The sequence below is a fragment of the Glycine soja genome, chromosome 1, assembly GCF_004193775.1.
Source record: "Glycine soja cultivar W05 chromosome 1, ASM419377v2, whole genome shotgun sequence".
Classification (NCBI taxonomy): Eukaryota; Viridiplantae; Streptophyta; class Magnoliopsida; order Fabales; family Fabaceae; genus Glycine; species Glycine soja.
Genome location: NC_041002.1, coordinates 23,071,283 through 23,092,329, shown reverse-complemented (window position 1 = coordinate 23,092,329; position 21,047 = coordinate 23,071,283). Strand labels below are relative to the sequence as shown.

General features: G+C 38.3%; 1 protein-coding gene across 1 annotated transcript; it reads right to left on the bottom strand.

The window, feature by feature from the left end:
• Nucleotides 1–2,695: 2,695 nt before the first annotated feature.
• Nucleotides 2,696–17,718, bottom strand: LOC114413316 (dihydrolipoyllysine-residue acetyltransferase component 4 of pyruvate dehydrogenase complex, chloroplastic-like). The gene is made up of 6 exons (XM_028377649.1): nt 16,680–17,718; nt 15,877–16,068; nt 15,679–15,766; nt 15,510–15,580; nt 15,306–15,389; nt 2,696–3,113 (listed from the first exon to the last, which is right to left on the bottom strand). Exons 1-6 carry the CDS (start codon nt 17,523–17,525, stop codon nt 3,009–3,011), a joined length of 1,386 nt encoding a protein of 461 aa, XP_028233450.1. The 5' UTR covers nt 17,526–17,718; the 3' UTR covers nt 2,696–3,008.
• Nucleotides 17,719–21,047: the final 3,329 nt, after the last annotated feature.

Sequence of the window (21,047 nt, the reverse complement as noted above, 5' to 3'; positions counted from 1 at the left end):
GTGGAGCCAAATTTTGGAGCCAAAATTTCACTAATTATGATTAGTGAATTTTTGCTATGGTTCATCCCACTAATCCAATATCAAGTCCAAGATTCTCCACTAAGTGTGCTTAGGTGTCATGAGGCATGTAAAGCATGAAGGACATGCACAAAGTGTGACTATATGATGTGGCAATGGAGTGTAGCAAGCAAATGCTCACCTCCCCCTCTAATATTTAATTGGATTAGGCTTCTCCCAATTCAATTAAATTTATTTCCCAACACATACATCAAATATTCACTTTATGCATGTGAAATTACAAAAACTACCCCTAATACAAAAACTAGTCCAGGTGCCCTAAAATACAAGGGTTGAAAAATCCTACATTTCTAGGGTACCCTACCTACATTATGGAGCCCTAAATACAAGGCCCAAAAATAATAAAACTTTAATCTAATATGTACAAAGATAAGTGGGCTCATACTAAGCCCATGGGCTCAAAATCTACCCTAAGGCTCATGAGAACCCTAGGGCCTTCTCTTGCATCTCTAGCCCAATCTTCTTGGAGTCTTCTATCCAACGCGCTTGGGGGGTAGGATTGCATCAGTTGTGGTGGATCGCCTATCAAAATATGCTCACTTTATTGCCCTACCCAAAAAGTTCATGACCTCTAGCTTGGCTCCCATTTCTTGGTGGATGTGTGTCGTTTACATGGTATGCCATGCTCCATAGTCTCTAATCGTGATTGTGTCTTCATCAACCAATTCTAGCATGAATTTTTCCATCACCAAGGCACACATTTTAAATTTTCCACAGCTTATCATCCTAAGGCGGATGGACAAACCGAATCAATGAGCAGATCATTAGGTGCTTATTTACGATGCTTTACAGGTGAGAATCCAAAACAAATTTTACCTAACATCACCGCAACATTCAGTTTGAAGTAGAAGATTAGGCGTGGTTAAAGATCAAACCTTACCAACAAAAGTCCATCACTAAAGGGCCTTTGCAAAAATTCCTTTGTCGATATCCTGGCCCGTTCAAAGTTAGAAGACGTATTAGGGTGGTGGCCCACCTTCTCGACTTGTTGGCATCAGCTAAGCTCCATTCAGTGTTCCATGTTTCACTTCTATGTTGCTACATCGGACCGCCACCCACAACTCTGACGTCCCTTCCAAAGGAAGTATGCTCCATCAAAGAAGACCAAGAGTTCATCGCAACAGAAAAAGAAAAGGCAACATTTGAATCTCCACACTCGCCTGATGCTCAAGTACCTAGTACTTGGAAAGTGGAACTCAACATCGCCCTTTTTGACCAATCAACATCATTTAACTCCAATTCCAAGACAGTGTGTCTAGCTAGCACTCACACTACTCAAGACACAAACACAGGCTCTTCTCCATCCTCCGATCAAGTGATGATTCGTGTGCATCCCGCTACAAGCGAATCTACACCGTTGGCAACAAACACAGATGTGCCACAACAAATTCTAGACACTTCTTTGGTCATTGAGGACGAGACCTTTTGATCTGGAGAGCATTGATAGCCCAATGGGCCACACTCCTCCTCTCAAGCCCAAACGCAATGCTGGACCACCTTCTAGGTTCAAGAACTTTGTACCAACTTAGCTTTATGACCATTAGGGTCACCACAATATTTTTTATTTCCAATACTATGGTAGTTATAGTAGTAGTGATAGCTGGACTGTTGTGTCTTGTATCCTATTTATCCCCTGTTTCTAATGAAAGAAGGCATGAGAATTGTTATTTATTTCTAGTTGTTTCTTTTTTTATGAGTTTTGGTCCCTCTCTCAAACATGGGATTATTAGTCTAATAGAGGATGATGTAGATGGATTAGGAGAGAAGCTAATGAATTAAGACCTCTCAGAGCCCACCATTTTTTTTATTTGTAAATCTGATTGTTGTTGATTTTTTGGATCTTCCATTTTTGTGATTTGGAAATTTGATATGTTGCACTGCCATGGATAACAAAGGAGATGATGCTTTTGAGGTTTTCTTTTAAGAAGCACACACTGACAGTTTATAATTGTGACTATTTTAATTAGTTATTTCAAAATTAATGTTAGCGAAATATTAAACGGAAATCAGGAAAAGTATCACAATGAAATTTTCAAAAATATAAAAGATCATAATGAAACTTTTTAAATTTAATGTACAAAAACAAAATTTTAATAAAACTTAATGGACCAAATGTGATATTAAACCAAAATATTATATTAATATCCTCTACAAGAAAGATAAATGTAATGGTTAGAAAAGAGATATTGGTATAATTTGTTCTGGAAAACAAAAAATTATAAACACAATAAACATAAAGAAGTGAAGCCTAGTTAAAATTTGCAAAACATTGGTTTATTTATATTCTGTATCCATTTCTTTCTCAGCATGACATTATCATGTAAAAAATTCACATAAAAATATCTACTATGAGAAATCTCTCCTCCCAATCATGTTTTTCCATCCACAAAACTCAAACCTGAGACCTTGTTTAAAGGGATTGAATCCAAGACCACTCGGACCAACTACTTGTTACTTCGTTGCTACTTATATATAACAACAAGAACAATAATAATGAGAAAAAAATATGTTGGTAGTGGACTACCGGCCCAGCAGCCCTCTTAAACCTAAGGAAAATGAATAAATGATTAAAGAAATGAATGTTGGCACGAACCAAATCTTAGAACCCTACACAAAATTATGATATGAAAAGAATACTAGGTTTTTTTATTGGTAAGTCATAAGCATAATTCACTCTCCTTGTTTCTTGCCATAGATATTGGTTTACAATTTCCTTCAGCGGGAAAAAAAATCAAAGTTGTTCCTCCCATTGAAAATCAAGAAAATGTTCCTTCAGAAAGACCCTGGAAATATATAACAATAAAACTGTGAAATTACAAGATAATCACATAATGAGGTATATTTCGCTAGAGTCTGCTCAGTGAAAGCTATCAACTCGTAATCCCTTGTGGATGATCGAAGATAGATAATTATGTCAAAGTGTTGAATGACTACAATGTTAGGCATTCAGGGTTCTCAATGATTTTTGAGAATGTCTGAAGGAATGCAGCCAAGTCAGCCCCATAGATTATTCGGTGATCAGCAGTTACATTTACCTGACAAAGGAAAGTTGAAAGATAATTAATGTTATGCTCAGATATAAATAACTACAATCCCACATATGTTAAAAGATGTCTTTGTTCTTGTACCTCTTAAAAGAAGCATACATTTAATCAAAACAATAAATAAATAAAAAATCTCAAAAAACTTGAAGTCATTGGAAATTACTCTCTAATGCAGAACAATTGGGCACTCATCCCATTCTTGTTTTAACAAGTACAATATATAAAATAGTCCCAGATTTCAAAACTCAGTTCGTGTTATGAAAAGGACTTATCACAAAGTAAATGGAGTGAACCTAGGTTTTTTCAACAGAATCTTTTTGCATAGTGTAAAAGAATGGTTCAGATGCTTTTATTCCTCAAGGGGCCATTCTTTATATACAAGAATGAGCACCTGCTATTCCTCCTAAAATTGTGCCTCTGATATATACATCTACCAATTACACACGTGCCTAATTACAATACAACTGTAAATAACTATTAATGAAATCAACTCTAATTTTCACATTAAAAGATTACCAAATATAACTAATTTCCAAATATAGCGTAATACCCCCCCCCCCCTCCTCCTCAAGTTGGAGCATGGAGATTTCGAATACCCAACTTGCCAAGGAAAGCTTCAAACTACAGTTTCCCCAATGCTTTGTGAATATATCCGCAAGTTGAGTAGTAGTAGGAACATAGCTGGGGCGGATATTATCTTTGAGAACCTCATCCCGAACAAAGTGATAGTCTACCTCGATGTGTTTGGTGCGTTCATGAAACACTGGATTTTTGGCAATGTGCAAAGCGGCCTAACTATCACAACGAATGGTCATGGGTTTGTCATGGACGACCCCTAGGTTGGAGAGGATCCCTTTCAACCATTTCAACTCGCATGTAGTGGTTGCCATAGACCTATACTCAACCTCAGTAGAAGACCGAGAAACTGTATGTTGTTTCTTTGTTTTCCAGGAAATAGAAGGGTCACCAAGCTGCACTAGACATCCAATGACTGATTGTCTGGTCAAAGGGCAACTTGCCCAATCGGAGTTGCACCACCCATGAAGTTGCAAGTCGCATTTCCTTGTCCTGGATTACCCTTTAAGAATCGAACCACTCGTAGTGTCACTTCCTGGTGTTCTATTCAGGGTTGTTGCATGAATTGAGATAGAAGGTGGACACTGTATGACAACTCAAGCTGAGTGAAACACAGATAAATCAAATGCCCAACTAAATGTCGATATTGCTCGGGATTTGAAAGATGTTGTCCTATAGCAAGTGACAAGCAATGGTTCTACTCTAATGGAGTGGCAGCGGGTTTAGCACCAAGGAGACCAGCTTCAAATATAATATCAAGCGCATATTTATGCTGACAAAGAAAAATTCCCGTAGGATTTCTGTCAACCTCAATACCCAAAAAATACTTCAAAATACCAAGATCTTTCATATGAAAACATGTACTGAGGTAGAGCATAAAATGCTTGATGGCAGAAGGAGTATTGCCAGTAATGATCAAATTGTCAACGTAGACAAGAACCACAAGTTGAGTGTCTTCTCGATGCAAAATGAACAGAGAGTAATCAAGATATGATTGTTGAAATCCAAAGGATTTGAGAGCAATAGAGAAATTGGAAAACCACCAGCGTGGAGCTTGTTTTAACTTGTAAAGTGATTTTCGTAGCTTGCAGACCATGTCCGATTGTGAAGCTGAAAATCCAGGAGGCATTTTCATGAACACTTCTTCATGCAAATCTCCATGCAAAAACGCATTGTGCATGCCCATTTGGTGAAGTTCCCAAGCTTTTGTTGTTGCTACTACTAAGACAGTACACACTGTGACCATTTTAGCAATCGGCGCAAATGTCTTAGTGTAGTTGATCCCTTCTACTTGATGATTATCGAGTATAACTAACCGGGCTTTAAAAGGTTCAATTGTCCCATCCAAGTGATACTTCATGCGGTACACCCATTTGCACCTGAGAGCTTTCTTTTCGGGTGGTAGTTGTTGCATGGTCCACGTACGATTTCATTCAAGAGCTTGAATCTCAGATTGCATTGCTTCTTTCTTGTGAGCATCTTTCACTACCTCATGAAAATAGAGTGGTTCTTTTTCTGCAATAATAATTGCAAGGAAATGTCTATGTGGCAAAGAAAATTTTTCACAATTTACATAATGCGAGATAGGATAGGATGCACCTGAAAAAATGAGATTAAGCCGATGAACGAGTGAAAGGAGATAACTTCTTAATCATGTGTATGACGTAGTCTTGTAATTGAGTAGGTGGATATTTGACATGACAGCCACGCCCCAATGGTTCATTCTCATCATGAGTGTTTGGGATCTGTATATCTGGAGGTTCTGGAATCACAATAGTATATGTTACAACAACTTCCGTAGTGTAAATATCCCCCTTATCGTCAAGAAACTATTCTGTAGACAACTCAATTTGATTGGTTGCTTTGTCATCAATTTGATTCTCCAGATCAGCTTCTTCAGTGATGGAGATTGAGAGAGTTGGTGCAGTTTCGGTGTGATGAAATGGAAATTGGTTTTCAAAGAAAGTTATGTCTCATGACACAAAGAATTCATGGGTCTCAAGGTCGTAGACTTTTCACCCTTTTTTCCCATAAGGGTACCCCATGAAGACACACCAACGACTACGACTTGCAAATTTGTCTCCGTTTGTATTTTGGTTGCATGCAAAACGCGAGGACCTAAAGATACGTAGGTGAGTATAAGAGGGGGGGTTGGCCATGCAATACTGCATATGGAGTTTTCCCTTTTAAGACTGAGCTTGGAGTACGATTAATCAAGTATCATGTTGTCAACACACATTCGCCCCAAAATTCAATGGGTAAACTTCTTTGAAATCACAAAGCTCGCACCACATTGAGGATATGCCGATGCTTTCTTTTGACCCTGCCATTTTGCTAAGGTGTTCCTATACAAGAAGGTTGGAAAACTATCCCACGCTCATGAAAATATTTTTTCATGCAAATGAATTCTGTTCCATTATTACTTCTCATAGTTTTAACCATTTTTTTATATTGCCTTTCTGCAATAGCAAAAAAATTTGTAAGTGCCCGTGATACTTCTTTCTTATCAATCAACAAAAAAGCCCAAACTGCAGGTGAGCAATCATTGACAATGGTAAGAAAATATGAAGCACCGTAAGAAGAAGGAGTTCTATAAGATCCCCATAAATCACAATGTATCAAATCAAATGTATTGGAAGCTTGATTATTACTCAATGGAAATGTTTCTCTAGTTTGCTTAGCTCTTTGGCATGTATCACTAACTTTATTCCTACTACGATTAGAGACTAATTGAGTAGTTTGCCAAGATGGATGTCCTAAATGCTTGTGTCATACTTCTAGTTAAGTTATCCCTTCAACTCTGCAAGCCTTCACTTTCAAAATTTCCCGGAAGAAGTAGAGTCCATCCCTTCGTTCACCCGCTCCAATCAGCATCTTCAAAGTGCGGTCCTGTATCACACATAGATTAGCAGTAAACTGGACATTACAATTGGATTCATCTGATAATTGTGATATAGAAATTAAGTTGCAATTCAACTGAGGCACATAAAGCACGTTTTCAAGTCTTAAACCACCAACAAGCCTTATTGTTCTTTCTTTAGTAGATGTGGCGGTGTGCCTGTTAGGAAGTCCAACAGGGCACCCAGGCACTTTCCATACATCACATAGGTGTTGCAAGGTTCCTATCATGTGATTAGATGCCCCATTATCAAGGATCCATGAATTGAGTTTAGTTTTACCAATCATGCTTTCATTTGGAGTGACCTTCAAATTGTTAAGCAATTCTACCAGAGTTTGCCATTGCTCCTTGCTCAATCCTGTCATGCCAGAATTCTCCATATCTCCACTAATGTTGGATCCCAAGTTTTGGACAACATGAGCATTTACTGGACCCTTCTGTGCACATCTACTGTTTGATCCAGTACCTTCAGTGCGATTCTGACCTCTTCCTCGTCCACCTATCTTGTCATCATTTCTGGGACAATCACCCTACCATTCTAGGTATCCAATCAGCAAGAAACAACCTACTTCATCATGACCAGATTTGTTGCAATTCGTGCAGACAGATCTGTTCTTTTCTCACGCCTTTTAATCCTTGCACCTGCTTGAGCAGCTAAGGCCATGACTTCTATTCTTTCTTCTTTGCTTCGTGTGATAATCCGTAATCTTTCTTCATGTTCTAGAATAGAGTACATCTTCTAGCAAGTTGGAACGAACCATTCTATAGAGCCCATCATCTTGGCCCATAAAAAAAGTGTGATCTCGTTCCTCTTCTCTGCGTTTTTCAAGTTTTGCTGCAACACCGCACGTGAGGCCTTTGCAAGTACAGGTCGATAGTTGTTCATAGTTGGCCAAGTCATCCCATAGAGCCTTCAGCTTTCCGTGATAAGCCACCATGGACAAACCTCCTTGTTTGCGTTGGGTCAAGTCTAGTTTCAGCTGCTGAATGCATGGACCATTCACAACTGAAAATCTCTCCTTTATGTCATCCCAAAGCTCTTTGGCGGTTTCCAAATAAGACACGATTGTCACAAAGAAGGTTCTACTGTATTCAAGATCCATGATACCAACATGGCTTGGACAGTACACCAATCCTCCATCACAGAGGATCCTTCTTCAGGTTTTGTTATGGTTATGTCAATGAAACCCCATTTTCTTCTTGTTCTCAAAGAAGTCTTCATAGCTCGAGCCCATTCATCATAGTTTTCACCCCGCAACTGCACTTGCGTGATCAGACTTGTAAAACAATGGTCGTCTCCTCCCACAGAAGACTTTGGTCGATCTTCTTTTTCTTCCATGGCTCTGATACCATGTAAAAGAATGGTTCAGATGCTTTTATTCCTCAAGGGGCCATTTTTTATATACAAGAATGTGCACCTGCAATTCATCCTAAAATTGTGCCTCTGATATATACATTTACCAATTACACATGTGCCTAATTACAATATAGCTGTAAATAGCTATTAATGGAATCAACTTTGATTTGCACATTAAAATATTGCCAAATATAACTAATTGCCAAATATAGCTTAATACATAGGATCAGATAAACTATTATATATCCTTTTTGTTCAACGAACTGCTGCTATCATAAATTTGTGAATTTTTAATACAGTCTGCTCAACTGTGCATATAAGTAGGAAAAGGAAACAAAGGATTCAAAGTTTCTTGCATGCTTACATTGCTTAAGAGTTAAGACAAATGCTATTGTTGATTTCTAAGAGAGTAGAAACAATTACGAGTTACAACCTTTGATAGACAAGAATACAAATACATCCACAGTGATTATTTTAAGTTATGATTACAAAGTAAAAATGATGATTGCTTAGGTTCTTAATTGGTCTACTCTTCTTACTACCCCAAACAAAACAAGTTTCTAATATTCAAATATGTAATGGTTGATTATATTAATTGAGCAAATTGTAAAATTTAACAATTAAGAAAAATGGTCCATACTCATAGTTAGTCTCCCTTCACAGGTTTGGATAGAACCAAAAAAAAAAAACTTGTGTACCCCAATACCCCAATGCTGGTTCAAATCTAGTAGGTCGGACCAACTTGTTAGGAACTCAGAGATGACAAGAGAACAATTAGAAAAAAGTTTTATTGATTGGTAAGAAAAGGACAGAGAATTAGAGAGATTGCTCCTTCCCCAAGGGTTTACCCTGTGACAAAGAGCCAAGCTCAATTTTCAATTACGCAAATTTGTTCCCCTTTTTCCTATCAAGGCCTATTTATAATATCAGAACCCACACTTACAAAAAAACCACAAATACTTTTACTGTCCCTAAACTGCCCCCAGTTACAAACTAATTCCCTTTTTTTCCTTTTATTATAGTCAACTTGTAATTGTTTATGTACTTCATTCTCATCCCTATCAGAGAGGGTCATTGTATGTAGCCTTACACTTGCATATGCAAAGAGGCTATTTCCGAATTCAAACCCATGACCAACTGGTCACCAAGGCACAATGGTATACCATTGTGCCATAGAAACAAAGAATTAAAGAAATTTATTTACAGGTTGCACCATTCATCTGATGGGGAATTGTAGAAAGTACGACAGGTAAGGGGGTAAAATTGACAAGCTGCCTTTAGAAACCATGATGAAAACAATTTCCTTGAAATAATTTTAACTTCAAAGTTTATAAAAGAAAAGGAGAACACACACACACTAGTTTCTCTATAACCTCCACTAGAAGGACCATATTTGTTCATTGACTATGAAAGGAATCAATAGCGTTCAAAATGATTATATGTATAGGCAATATTTAGTTAGCAATGAATCAGGTAGAGAGATTCAGAACAAACACATTATAGACTATAGAGAAAGGTTTTGTCATTAGAGGTGTGTCCTCAATGTGGATGAATACAATAATGGAATTCAATAGTAAACAAGAAAGAAAACAAGTCTAATCATTTACAGTATGTCAAGCAACATGAGTACAGTGGGATCATAAGTCAGTCAAGAACAAGAAACAAGGTTATGTTGTAGTTTAAGATACATCTTAGCTACTAAGAATCAGTCAAACCATCCAGCTACAGTTTCTAACATCTAGCGTGTTAAAAGCCTAGTGAAAAAGTTTATGAAGGTGATAGTTTTTATGAGCAGAGAGGAAGAAAAAGTTCTAGATAACAATTGCAATAGCTTAGGAAGGCCTACTGTAACACCCTGATATATATCTATATATTATTAATAATTATGTTTGATGTTTGATTATATTTGTTGTGTTATTTTATTCGTAATTATTTTTGAGGAGGTGAGTTTAGTTATTAAAAGGGTGTTAGTAGTTAAAGCGTTAGCTTCTCAAAGAAGCCTCTTGAGAAAGCTTCTCAAAGAAGCCACGAGAAAGCTTCTTGGGGAAGCCTCTTAATGAAGCTTCTCAAGGAAGCTACATGAAGCTGCCTCGGTAAAAATGTTGTTCAGTCTTTGTTAACCGTTGGATCTTCTCAAAATTGGGTTTGCAGCTTCACAAGACACTTTTCCACGATCTGACCGTTGGGATCATTGGGAAGATATCTAGAGTGTGCGCGACATTTTCATTTCCGAGAGCATTGCTCACTTGTGCGTTTTAAGTCTTGTAATCCAAGTAGCTTAGGAAAAACGTCATTTTCTTCTCTTTCTTTCTTCCAAATCCATTTCCAACGTTTCAAGCTCTTTCTCCATCACTCACATCCACCATTAGCCACCATAAACCGCCGTTGTTCTCCGTTAAAACCGCACACCGAGAGGAACCCTTCAACCGAAGCAAAATCTTCCAACTTGCCTCGCGGTTTCGGTAGAGAATGAAACCCTAATCTGACCTTTTATTTTCCTTCGAGGTAACCATGGTTCTATGCGTGTTTCTTGTTAGTTTCAGCTTGTCTTTGTATCTTTTCTAACTTTGGAACCGCCATTGCATGTTTTACGTTTCCTTTGAAAAACCCTAGAGAAAGAGACTTTGTAAACGTTATCCTTTTCTGACATGGGTGTTATTTTCATGACCTACACTGAACCCCGGTCACATTTGCATGGTCAGAATTTCCAAATGATGTCCCTTTGTAAAACCCGAAATGCTCTCAGTACTTTTATGTAGTGACGTGGGTGTTTGACCCAGAGCATTGTTATTAGCTTTGTTTTCTGAAATCCATATTAAGTCTCCTTTGTTTTGGTATGGTAGAGGATTGCGTGGAACTGACAAGCGGAGAAGAAAAAGAAATCTCCAAGTGACGTGATGAGGAACCCGCAAGTGGCTCACAATAGGTGAGGGGAGTTTATTATAAAATTCACCGTTTTAACAGCATAGTTAGGGTTAGGGAACCTAGCTATGAGGATAATTGTATGTCCCTGTTGCATGCTGATTTTTCTTTTATAGAAAATGATGTTTTTAACTAATGGGATGCAATATAATTGTTATTGATATGCATGCTGGTTTTTCAGGAAAGACTATGTTTTGACGAATGGGATGTGATATATATATATATATATATATATATATATATATATATATATATATGTGTGTGTGTGTGTGTGTGTGTGTGTGTGTGTGTGTGTGTGTGTGTGTGTGTGTGTGTGTGTGTGTGTGTGTGATTTGAGATGACGTTAATAAAGACCATGTCAACATGAATTGATGGTATTGTTGATAATTATATGAATATGAAATGAGGTTGTTGTTGTTTTTGATAATGTCATTGAGACGAGATGATGTCTATGTTAAGAATGATGTGAAAATGGAATATTGATTGATGTTGGAAATGCATTGGCATGTGCATGTTCTGTATGTTCGTGGGGGGTGAAGTGCACTGACCTTCCAGGGTCTTTGGCACTTGCTTTGGGCCACGTTCATATGTTGGATGTTGTGTATGTTCGTGGGGGACGAAGTGCACTGACCTTCCAGGGTCTTTGGCACTTGCTTTGGGCCACGTTCATACGTCGTATGTAGTATATGTCATGGGGGGTTAAGTGCACTGACCTTGTCGGATGACCCAGACATGGGTGACAAGCGTGGTTAAAGAATCTAAGCATTTCCGAGGGGATGCTTAGGCGCTTTAATTGGTCCATGGTCTTTAGCACTTGCTTTTGGTCATGTTCATAGCTCATACGACACAGGAAATAGAGTAACTGTGGCAGAGTGTACTTTGTACTGAGGGGGCTTGTCACCTGGTAGGGAACTCCTTTGGGCCTCCAAGCTGATCACCTACGGTGGGGGGTAGTTACGTGCACAACCGGGTGGTCTCGAAGAACTCTACATGGTTCCCTCAGTGAGAGTGTCGTGTGGACACGCTTAGGCTATTTCCTGAGATTTGGTTGTTGGTATGTACCACATTGCATCTGAGAGTTGAGTCAAGTGCATGCATCATTATGTGTGGTCTTGATTGGATCCATGAATGGATGGTGAGAAATTGTTGAATATGGATGATGAATAATTGTTGGATGTGAGTTGAATAATGAATGTTGTGTAAGCTCATAATTTTTACCTATGTTTCTTGCTAATTGTTGTTATTTGGATTTGGTATTGATTCTTTTTATAATGAATTCACCCTTGCAATTTTGTATCGTGTGGTTGATACTTGTGATGATCGCGAACAATGTTCGTGGGAGCAGAATGACAGTGGCAGGGTGCAGGGAGTAAGATTCTGGTGAGGAGCCGCCGAGCCGACGTGATGACGTTGACATTATTTTGGGAGGGAGTTGTGTTTTGTGATCAACTCCTCCGTAGTTGGTTTTCAAGTTTTATTTTATTGAATCAAAGATGTAAAACTTGGATTTTAATCATATGTATGAACAAATTTAATTTTACCTCATGTGGATGACGTGTACTAAATTGTTGTTCATATATATATATATATATATATATATATATATATATATATATATATATATATATATATATATATTCATCTAAGTAAACGTGCATGGTTTAGTGAATGTATGTTGGGACAAAATTACTTCTATTTTCATAAGTAGATTAAGGGAGTTTTTATAAAAATTGAAATTATTGCATATTAGAGTGTTGATATCTTAGCGACGAGGCGGGTTGTTACACCTATAAATCTGGTTTCTTATGTATGAATTATGAAATCTAAGATACAAGATTTCATAGCAAAGAGCTTGATACAAACAAAGGACAGTGGTAAGCCTTGTTTCAAGGACAAAGGACCTCCTTACTACACTAAATCACTTTGATCAAATCCATTCTGTTGTTTAATTCATATATTTTTGTATTTATAAGGATAATGGGATGCATCGTAATTGAATTGATTCTCCACTATAACAGCTTTTACATTCCGCTACTAGTAACCTATAATAGCATTTGGCATTTTCCTAAGACATACTCCCGCTAGTGCTTCCTGCATCCACTACATGAAATCATCCAAATAAGTTGGTCTGGTAGTGCTCCTCTTGGGCCTACTAGTGCTGCTTCTCCCTATCATTCCCTAGCCCATCAAAAACACCTTGTCCTCAAGGTGTTGGGTGTAGGAAGTAGGAAGGGGTGGTCAAGCTCCATGTCCCTGACCTTGGCAGCGAACACAACGAAAAGGGATAAGTGGAGGTCAGAGGGAAGGATGTGGCAGCTGGGGGGCTCCGTGCAAAACCGATGACTGGCGACCTGGCGGGGGTCGGAGGAGGGTGCATAGTGCTTGGCGTTAATGGGGAGGTGGGAAGCTACCATGGGAAGGGGAGGCGGCATGGTTTTTGCTGTTGGTGGTGGCTTTGCAGAGGAAGAAGATTGGAAAAATTGGCTGGTTACCTTGGGAAGCAAAGGCGACATGGTTTCGGTTGGTGGTGGTGACTTCGCAGAGGAATAAGATGGAGAAGGTTGGCTGGGTACCATGGTATTCAATTTCAGGAAAATGGCATCAAGTTTGGAGTTCATGGAGGCTTGGGTCGTGGCGAAGCGGAGTTGAGCTGTAGCAAGTTTGACTATGGCGGCCTCGAGGCGGTCCAGGCTGGCGGAGGAAGGTTCGGCGTTCGCCATTGGAGAGCAGTAGGTCGGACCAATTGATACGAACAAAGGAGAATGATAGGAAGAAGCAGCAGCAATAGGCCCAAGAGGAGCACTACCAGACCAGCTTATTTGGATGATTTCGTGTAGTGTATGCAGGAAGCACTAGTAGTAGTATGTCTTAGGAAAATGCCAAATGTTGTTATAGGTTGTTAGTAGTGGAATGTAAAAGCTGTTATAGTGGAGAATCAATTCAATTACGATGCAGTCCATTATCCTTATGAATACACAAATATATGAATAAAATAGTAGAATGAATTTGATCAAAGTGATTTAGTGTAGTAAGGAGGTTTCTTGTCCTCGAAACAAGACTCACCACTGTCCTCTGTTCGTATCAATTGGTTCGACCTGCCACTCTCCAATGGCGAACACCAAACTTTCCTCCGCCAGCCTGGACCACCTCAAGGCCACCATGGCCAAACTCGCTGCAACTTAACTCCACTTTGCCATGACCCAAGCCTCCATGGACTCCAAACTCGATGTCATTCTCCTAAAATTGAATATCATGGTACCCAGCCAACCCTCTCCATCTTAATCTTCGGCGAAGTGACCACCACCAACCAGAACCATGCCGCCTCTGCTTCCCAAGGTAACCAACCAACCTTTCCCATCTTCCTCCTCTCCAAAGCCACCACCAATAGTAGAAACCACGTCGCCTTCCCTTCCCACCTCCCCGTTAACGCCAAGCACCATGCACCCTCCTCCGACCCCCGCTAAGTCGCCCGTCACCGGTTCTGCACAGAGCTCCCCCAGCTGCCACATCCTTCCCTTCGACCTCCGCTTATCCCTTTTCGTTGTGTTTGTCACCAAGGTCAGGGACATTGAGCTCGACCACCCCTTCCTTCTCACCGTCTATGCCATTGTTGTCACTTCCAAATGGCTCTGCTTCCGCAACGATCTTCATTCACTCATTCCTACACCCACTTTAATTTGGGATTCAGGTTTTGTTTTCCTACACCCAACATCTTAAGGACAATGTCTTTTTGATGGGTTAGGGAATGATAGGAAGAAGCAACAGTAATAGGCCCAAGAGGAGCACTACCAAACCAGCTTATTTGGATGATTTCGTGTAGTGTATGCAAGAAGCACTAGCGGTAGTATGTCTTAGGAAAATGCCAAATGCTGTTATAGGTTATTAGTAGTGGAATGTAATCAATTTAGTTATGATACAACCCACTATCCTTATAAATACACAAATATATGAATAAAATAGCAGAATGAATTTGATCAAAGTGATTTAGTGTAGTAAGTAAGAAGGTCCCTTGTCCTCAAAACAAGGCTCACCACTATCCTTTGTTCGTATCAATGTTTTTTCTCTCGATCATGATTGTGGTCCATTTAATAATTTAAATAAAATAATAAACAAAATATGTTGTATGAAGACTTGAGATACGATTCATATCATATGATGCCCACATAATTTATCCTTCAGAAACACTAAGCATAACAGCAGGCATATGCAACCTAAGGTTTAGGGTATGGCTTTAGAGCAATATAGTTTTTTAGCAGAACACCATCATGCAAATATTATGCAAGACTAATTGTCTTCATATGATTTTTTTATATAATAAAAAACACTGTTTCTGTGTTCACCTAAGCATAAGTGCCTGACTATCAATTATACAAACTTGTCGATTATACTAACCTAAAAATAAATTTAGAGAAATAATCATATTACTCACCAGCATTTTACTTTTTACAGTAAAGAAACCATCCTTATCTGCTAGGACAGTAGGTTTTGATGCTCCAACCGCCATGATAGCCCCCTAAACATGAATGGAAAAGCTTAACATAAATAAAATCAAAGGTCAAATTGCCACAAAACTGAGCCTCAATCTATTAAATCAAAAGTCAAAATTCAATTGTTCATTTGGTCACCAACTCACCTGGCCTGGAGGAAGTATGGCGTCAAACCTGTCAACTCCAAACATTCCCAAATTTGAAAGTGTGAAAGTTCCTGAAGACATAACAAAACAGCACAATTAAGTTTATAGACTAAAAGATTCCAGTCTCACAGAGAAACAACATTACAAAATACACAAATCGTCAAGAAACCTGAATTATATTCATGAGGTTGCAATTGCTTGGCACGAGCTTTTTCCACTAGTTCTTTCCATTTTTGGGACAAAAGATACAAGTCCAACTGTAACAAAACAAGTAAGCAAACAATTAACTAAGGAACTGAAACACAATTTTGTATTCTCCAATTACTGTTCTGATTCAGAACAATTATCCAATTCACTAATCACATACCTTATCTGCATCCTGAAGAACCGGTGTAATCAAACCACCATTGGTTGCCACAGCAACAGCAATGTTAATGTTACTATTATAGGCAAAGTTCTTCCCATCTTTGCACGAGGCATTCACCACTGGGTGCTGAACGAGTGCCATTGCAGCTGCCTTGGCCAGAATCGCTGTCATGGTCACACCCTTTTTTCTCACCTGAAAATGCATCAACAATAACAAGAACAAAATTTGTAAAACTTGAAACTCTCATATTCAATTTCAATAAAATTGCAGTCTGGGTCTGCAATCCCAATTACAGCCGCAATACTATGTTTATGTTTTTGTAGGCCCCAGTATTGCGGCTGGAATTGTAATTTCAGTAATCACAACGCACCATCATACCCAATAGCACATGGCAATCACAATTACAACAAAAAATTTCAGTAATCACAATGCAACACCAACTGCAAGTGTAATTTAAAATCTTAGACAACTATAACTGAAAAGAACTTTACCAATAAACTTCTAAATAAGCATTTAAAGGAAAGGAAAACAAAATGAATCAAATTTCTTTTATAAGTCAAAATCAACTTATACAACCATGAGTTTAATTTTTATGTCCTATCACTATCATCCAATTAAAAATCATCATAAATATTATTTTTAAAATAATCATTACAAAAGTAAACGGTGGTGTTATCATACATGATAATTTATGATTAAATAATAGTGTAAAAATTCATGTATTTTAATTTTTAATTATATCCACTTGGCTTACTGAAAAAATTATTTAAATTGACTCTATTAAGCTATTAGTATAAAAATACCTTCTCATACAGAGCATCAAGTGCATCAGTGGTAACTGGGTACCCAACACGGAACGTCGGCACAGAGAGACTCTCCACCATGTTCTTCGCAACCGCAGATTGCATTGTCGTAAAGGCCACAACACTAGAACCTGGAATTGAAGCCGAGGATGCCGCCGGAGCCGCAGCAGCAGCTTTCGGTGGAGCCGAATCCACCGCCGCCGGAGCTACATTGCTCTCCGCCGGCAAAATACCGGCGGCCTTCTCCACGTCAGCAGGAGTGACTCTTCCAAACGGACCAGTCCCGACAACCGAACCTATGTTCACTTTGTGCTGCTTCGCGAGCTTCTTGGCATACGGTGTTGCAACCGCCTTACGTGGTGAATCAGAGACTTCCGGCGCCGGTGCCGGCGCCGGAGAAGTATCGGAAGCTTTGGGAGGTGGAGTTGGAGCAGAATTGGCGGCTGCCATGGCCTCGGCAACTTCGGCCTCGGTCTCCGCAAGGAGGCCGATGGGGGCACCGACGGGGGCGGTCTGGCCCTCGGCGACAACGATGACGGCGAGGATGCCATTGTAGAACGTCTCGACGTCCATGTCGGCCTTGTCGGACTCGACGACGACGACGCTGTCACCTTTGGAGAGGACGTCGCCCTCGGACTTGACCCACGAGACGATTTTTCCCTCCGTCATGGTGGAGCTGAGGGCGGGCATGAAGATCTCCCTGATCTTCGACTTCACCGTCAGGGAGGACCTCCGTCGAGGGGAATGCGACGGAGACGCCGCGAAGTGGAGGCGGCGGCCGGGGACTGCGGCGGAGAAGGAGAGGGTGGCGGAATTGGTTTTGGCGGGGAGAAAGGGCGAAGCCATGGTGAGGAGAATGGAAGGGTTTGAAGGGAATGACGGAAGGAAGGAAGAAAGGGAGTGAATGTGAAAGAGTGAATGAAAAGAAGGAAATAGAAAGAAGGAAAGAAAGAAAGCGGAGAAGTCGAAGGAGAGTTGGTTGGCAGTTGGAGCTGCTCCACTCTGTTTACATCGCCAACGTTAGCATTGGCAACAACCCACGCGGCCTTTTTTATTTGAAGTTTGAAAATAGAAAGAAAAAATAAATAAAGTTTCTAATTTCTTATACTTTGAATCAAGAGTTAAGATTTTTTTTTTCCACATAATCAAGAGTTTAAGATTTGTGTAGCTTTATATGTAGATTTAATTTTTCTTAGTTTTTAAAAATATGATAAATTCTTACTACTTAGGAATGAATATTAAATCTACATGTTTTTAAAAGTTTGATGACTAAATTCATCAATATAAAAGTAAAGAGACCTTGAAAATGTTTGATTGAATGTATAAAGGATAAAAAATATTTTTCCTTTTGAAAAAAAATAATCTTTCATAAATTTATATTTGAGTACAAATATATGATTTAAATGAACTTAAATATATATTGTATATATTACTAACATTTTTGGGTTTGAACGAAGGCATTGTCATAGCGTGATAAACTAAGATTCAATTTTTTGTTATGAAAGATGTTTGCATTTATGTTTAGAACAGTGAAAAGAACCAAGCGAGAGAAACGGAAAACAACCCATTTTCCATTCTTATATCCTCTGCAAAAAAGAATTAAAAAAAAAAAATGTGTTGTGTAACATGGTAGTTTTTTTGTGTGACCAAGTGTTTGATGAAAAATGGAAGAAGAATTAAATTTAAATCATGTTACTAAATAAAATACTGTTTTGTCCATGTGCACTATGATTTTCATAATATATGATAAGTAGTATAACTAAAATATAAGAGAAATTAAATTTAAATTTAAGTGTTTAAATAAAGATTAATTAATGAATATGAAAAATTAATTATATGTTGTTTAGGTGTTGTTATGGGTTTGATGGTTTACATGATGTTTGGGCACTATAGTTTAGGCTTAGCACAAGAAAAAGCATAAATGGGTTAGCCTAAACCCACTCCAAAAACTCTCTAAAACCTCTTATTTGCTAAAAACTCTTGCTTTTCTCTCATTTCTTCATCCTCACTTCTTCTCTATGTCTCATACCCTCTCAAGTGCTAGAATTTATGAAATCTACTCAAAAAAGACCTTGTTTTAATCACCAATCACATTACACATGAATCACACACTCAAGTCAAGACATAACAACACTCACAAATTTTATAATAAACAATTCATAGGTGTTATGCAACAATTATACTAAGACTCAAGCCTATATGCAATATGATACCATGTCAGTGAAAAACCATACTAGGGCGGGCGCTTAAGAGTACATAACAAGACACACCACACAATTGGTATGTCAGGTTACTCTCACTAAGTAAAATCATAAGGTGACCAGTCAGGGTCATTCTGTTTTGTGAGAATGTTCCAGCCATATGGGATCAACATATGCTTAAAAGAGTACTCAAATCGAGTGTTTTTACCCTCAAGACCTAGACTGCAAAAAATCTATTAGGGTCTCACCTTTCTGATTCAAGTCCAACCCTAAAAATAATTTTTTTTTTGCATGCAGACACGGTTCATGAATTATACAATACCCACAACCTCACACTTATATTTCAAACACGTTTAACACATTGTGCTACAATTTAACACTTCAGGTTCCTAACTTGGAACCCTACATTTTTCTTTCAACACTTTGCGCATAAACAATTTTTTCAAGATAAACATCAGTCGGGTTATTGTATAATTCACAACTCACAACATAAGTAATATCACATCAAGTATTAATCACACATTTAATTCACAATCATATCTCATGTCTACAATTTAACATCTCACAATTTAACTAACTACAAAATATAGTTAACAAATAGATAAGCGTGTATAATAACAATAACAAAACATATCTAACTTGAATACTTATAAATATATTTACATATATCAAATATATATAACACACCACTATACAATTACATGTAATACTAAATATATATATATATATATATATATATATATATATAACCAACGTATTAAGTGTAACTATATATATATAATAATAATAATAATAATAATAATAATAAACATGCTCATATATATTTATATAAATAAGAAACATATTATATAAAAACATACTACGTAACCTGTTGTCATATCCTAATTTCGTTTGGGAACTATCATTCATGGATATTTTGATTCTCGCCAGTCGACTTGAGCTGTTCGACACCAGTTACTGCGCAAGACGAAGGATCATTCAATATTTTGGTCAAGGATGCGGAAAATACCCAAGGGAGGGGCAAAAAGGTAATTTCAAGCATTTTCTCTGGGCCCTGACTCACCTAGGCTAGCCTCTGGCTCGCCTGGACCCCCAAATAGCTTAGGGGTGAAGTAACCAGCTCGCCTAGGCGAGCAAAGTTACTTCAGAGTGAAGCATCAGCTCGCCGGGGCGAGCTACAAGTTCACCAAGTCCCATTTTTTGCTATAAATAGGCGTGAGGGAGGCTGAGTAAAGGGTTCCAAGGTTCAGCATTGAAGGATATTGAGAGAAGATGAAAAGAAGAAGAAGAAAGAAGAGAAAACGAGGCGAGGACGCTACCAAATCACGATTGTAATCAACTTTTACATTGTTCTTCGTTCGTCATCCGATTAGTTTTTTTTTAAGGATTTGGATATGATCTATGCGCCCTTAGGGGCCTCTTTGTTGTTTTGTGTATTTTTAACCGATCATTAGTTACATAAGTCATCTTTTAAAGAGATTGAAAGTTAGTAAACAAAACCAAGATAAAATCAACTCATAACTAACTTCTTTTTATCAAATATCACTTGAGATCGTTTCAAGGTCCAACGCCTTAAAAAATCTCTCCTCTTTTCAAAAACCAAAAGATCGTTTCAAGGTCCAACGCCTTAATGACTCTCTCCACTTTTCAAAGTTTAAAACATCGTTTCAAGGTCCAACGTCTTAAACGACTTTTGTTCGCAATTAAAATCAATCTTTCAAAAAAACATAAAATCAATTTAACACAAACTTTCGGACTTAAAGAACTACGTAAGTCTGAATTCCTCATCGCACCTGAGGATACATATGAGCAAGGGCAATGCCCTTGTCGACCCCAAAAAAATAAAAATATAAAAAGGGAAAATACAAAATTTTGAAGTCATGTTTTGCACACTCGATTAAAGGTTGTCGTCCCTTGTGACGGGCGCATGGGGTGCTAATACCTTCCTCGTGCGTAAATAACTCCCGAACCCTTATTTTCAAAATTCACAGACCTTGTTTTGGTTTTTCTAACGTTTTCCCGAATAAATGTTGGTGGCGACTCTACGCGTTTTCTTCATGAGAAGATGCCTTTTTTTCTTTTCGCCTCACCCTCCCGCCGAAGGATAGGTTGTGACACCTATGAATGTTTAATGTTTTGAATAAAAATTAAAATATATTTCGTGCAA